The sequence below is a fragment of the Poecilia reticulata genome, linkage group LG17 (genome assembly GCF_000633615.1).
Source record: "Poecilia reticulata strain Guanapo linkage group LG17, Guppy_female_1.0+MT, whole genome shotgun sequence".
NCBI classification, from domain to species: domain Eukaryota; kingdom Metazoa; phylum Chordata; class Actinopteri; order Cyprinodontiformes; family Poeciliidae; genus Poecilia; species Poecilia reticulata.
Genome location: NC_024347.1, coordinates 19,589,511 through 19,591,042, shown reverse-complemented (window position 1 = coordinate 19,591,042; position 1,532 = coordinate 19,589,511). Strand labels below are relative to the sequence as shown.

Genomic DNA, 1,532 nt, shown 5'->3' with positions numbered 1-1,532 from the left:
GCTCACCATCAGTAACTTTCACCCCTCACCTGCTGCGCCGCCTAATCAACACATGATGTTTCGCATCATGTGTTGATTTTTCACTGTTCAGCGTCGGATTCTCTGTTTTTATGCCATAATTCACATCTAGTTCGTCGCTCCGTTTTATGTCCCGCTTCTCCTGTTTCAGAGTTTTGCACAATGTGCGCGTGTTTTTTTTTTTTTTACCGCGTATGGTGCAGGGTGGTCGGGAAGCGTATCGATGGGGAAAATGCAGACTGGCATAAACCTTTTAAAACAACGGAAACAATTTCTGCATTCTGGGTATTGAAATTTAAAAGTGCTGTGTTGTTCTATCACCCCCGTTTCATACTGGACCACTTACAGCACCGGTGTTAACGCTATAAAATGAACGCTCTCTATCGTGGTATCACCCATGGAGGGATTTCTTTATTTAAATGGGTTAATCTTTCAGAGGGATACACAGTGAGGGTGTCGTGATTTTAGCTACCAGTAGGAGGAGAACGGAGCTGCGCTAAGAAGCTAACAGAAGCTAACAACTGAATAGAAGAAGAGCTGCCATCGATACAGTTGCAGCCAAGCATGATTTAATGTTACACAATACAGTTTTACCAWGTTGCTCAAAGTCTAAACTGGTATTGTTGTGCATATAAGGTGTAAAGTTTACTTTCGACCAAACGCCCCCCAAAGGCATCCCAGCGCCCCCCTTTTGTAAAAATGTCCACCAGCGCCCCCTGCCGTCCTCTGAACGCCCCCTGGGGGGCGGTACCGCCCACGTTGAGAACCGCTAAGTTAGAAGAAACATGCTGGTATAATTAAAAGATAAAAATATATCTGACCTTTATAAGGGTATGAATAGTTTTAGACTTGCCTGTAAATACATAAAATTCAACTCTTAATGGTTTATCCTTGTTTTTTGTTTAAATTTTTCAGTCGGCTCTAATTGCCAGTTTCAAGGCAAAGAAAGAATTAAAACATTACAGTTTTAAAGCCTTAAACATGTATCATGTAAAGCACATTGAAGGTCAGGTCACATTTCAAGCTGACATGGTTGAACTCATATCAGCTTTGTTTCTTTGAACTGATTATAACAGGATATAGCACCTCTTTTCACATTTYTTGGCTATCCTAATATTTTTCARGCTTGATGAAAATGTTCTTTTGTAGGTTGCTCTGTACTTCACATCACACAAATGCWACTCTAATGKGATAACTTTTCTCTTCAGTCCAAGTCTTTATTCTCCTCCTCACTGTTTTCCAGCCCATTGACTATGAAATCAGCAGAACGTATGTGCTGACAGTGGAAGCGAGAAATGAGGTTTCCCTGGCCAGAGGCATTCACCCTCCCAAGCAGTCCACTGCCACCGTCTCCATCAGAGTAACGGATGTCAATGAGAGTCCTTACTTTGATCCCAACCCCAAGCTGATCAGGCTGGAAGAGGGAATGTTGCCCGAGTCGACGCTGACCATGTTCACTGCACAAGATCCAGATCGATACATGCAGCAAACCATTAGGTAGGCAGTATGCAGAT

General features: G+C 42.7%; 1 protein-coding gene across 1 annotated transcript in view; it reads left to right on the top strand.

Moving 5' to 3' along the window:
* The window catches only part of cdh2 (cadherin 2, type 1, N-cadherin (neuronal)), an 88,301-nt gene that overhangs the window by 62,145 nt on the left and 24,624 nt on the right, over positions 1-1,532 (top strand). Inside the window, exon 10 of the mRNA XM_008434185.2 lies at positions 1,262-1,515. Within this exon, the coding sequence (XP_008432407.2) occupies positions 1,262-1,515 (254 nt within the window). The remainder of the gene's footprint in view (positions 1-1,261; positions 1,516-1,532) is intronic.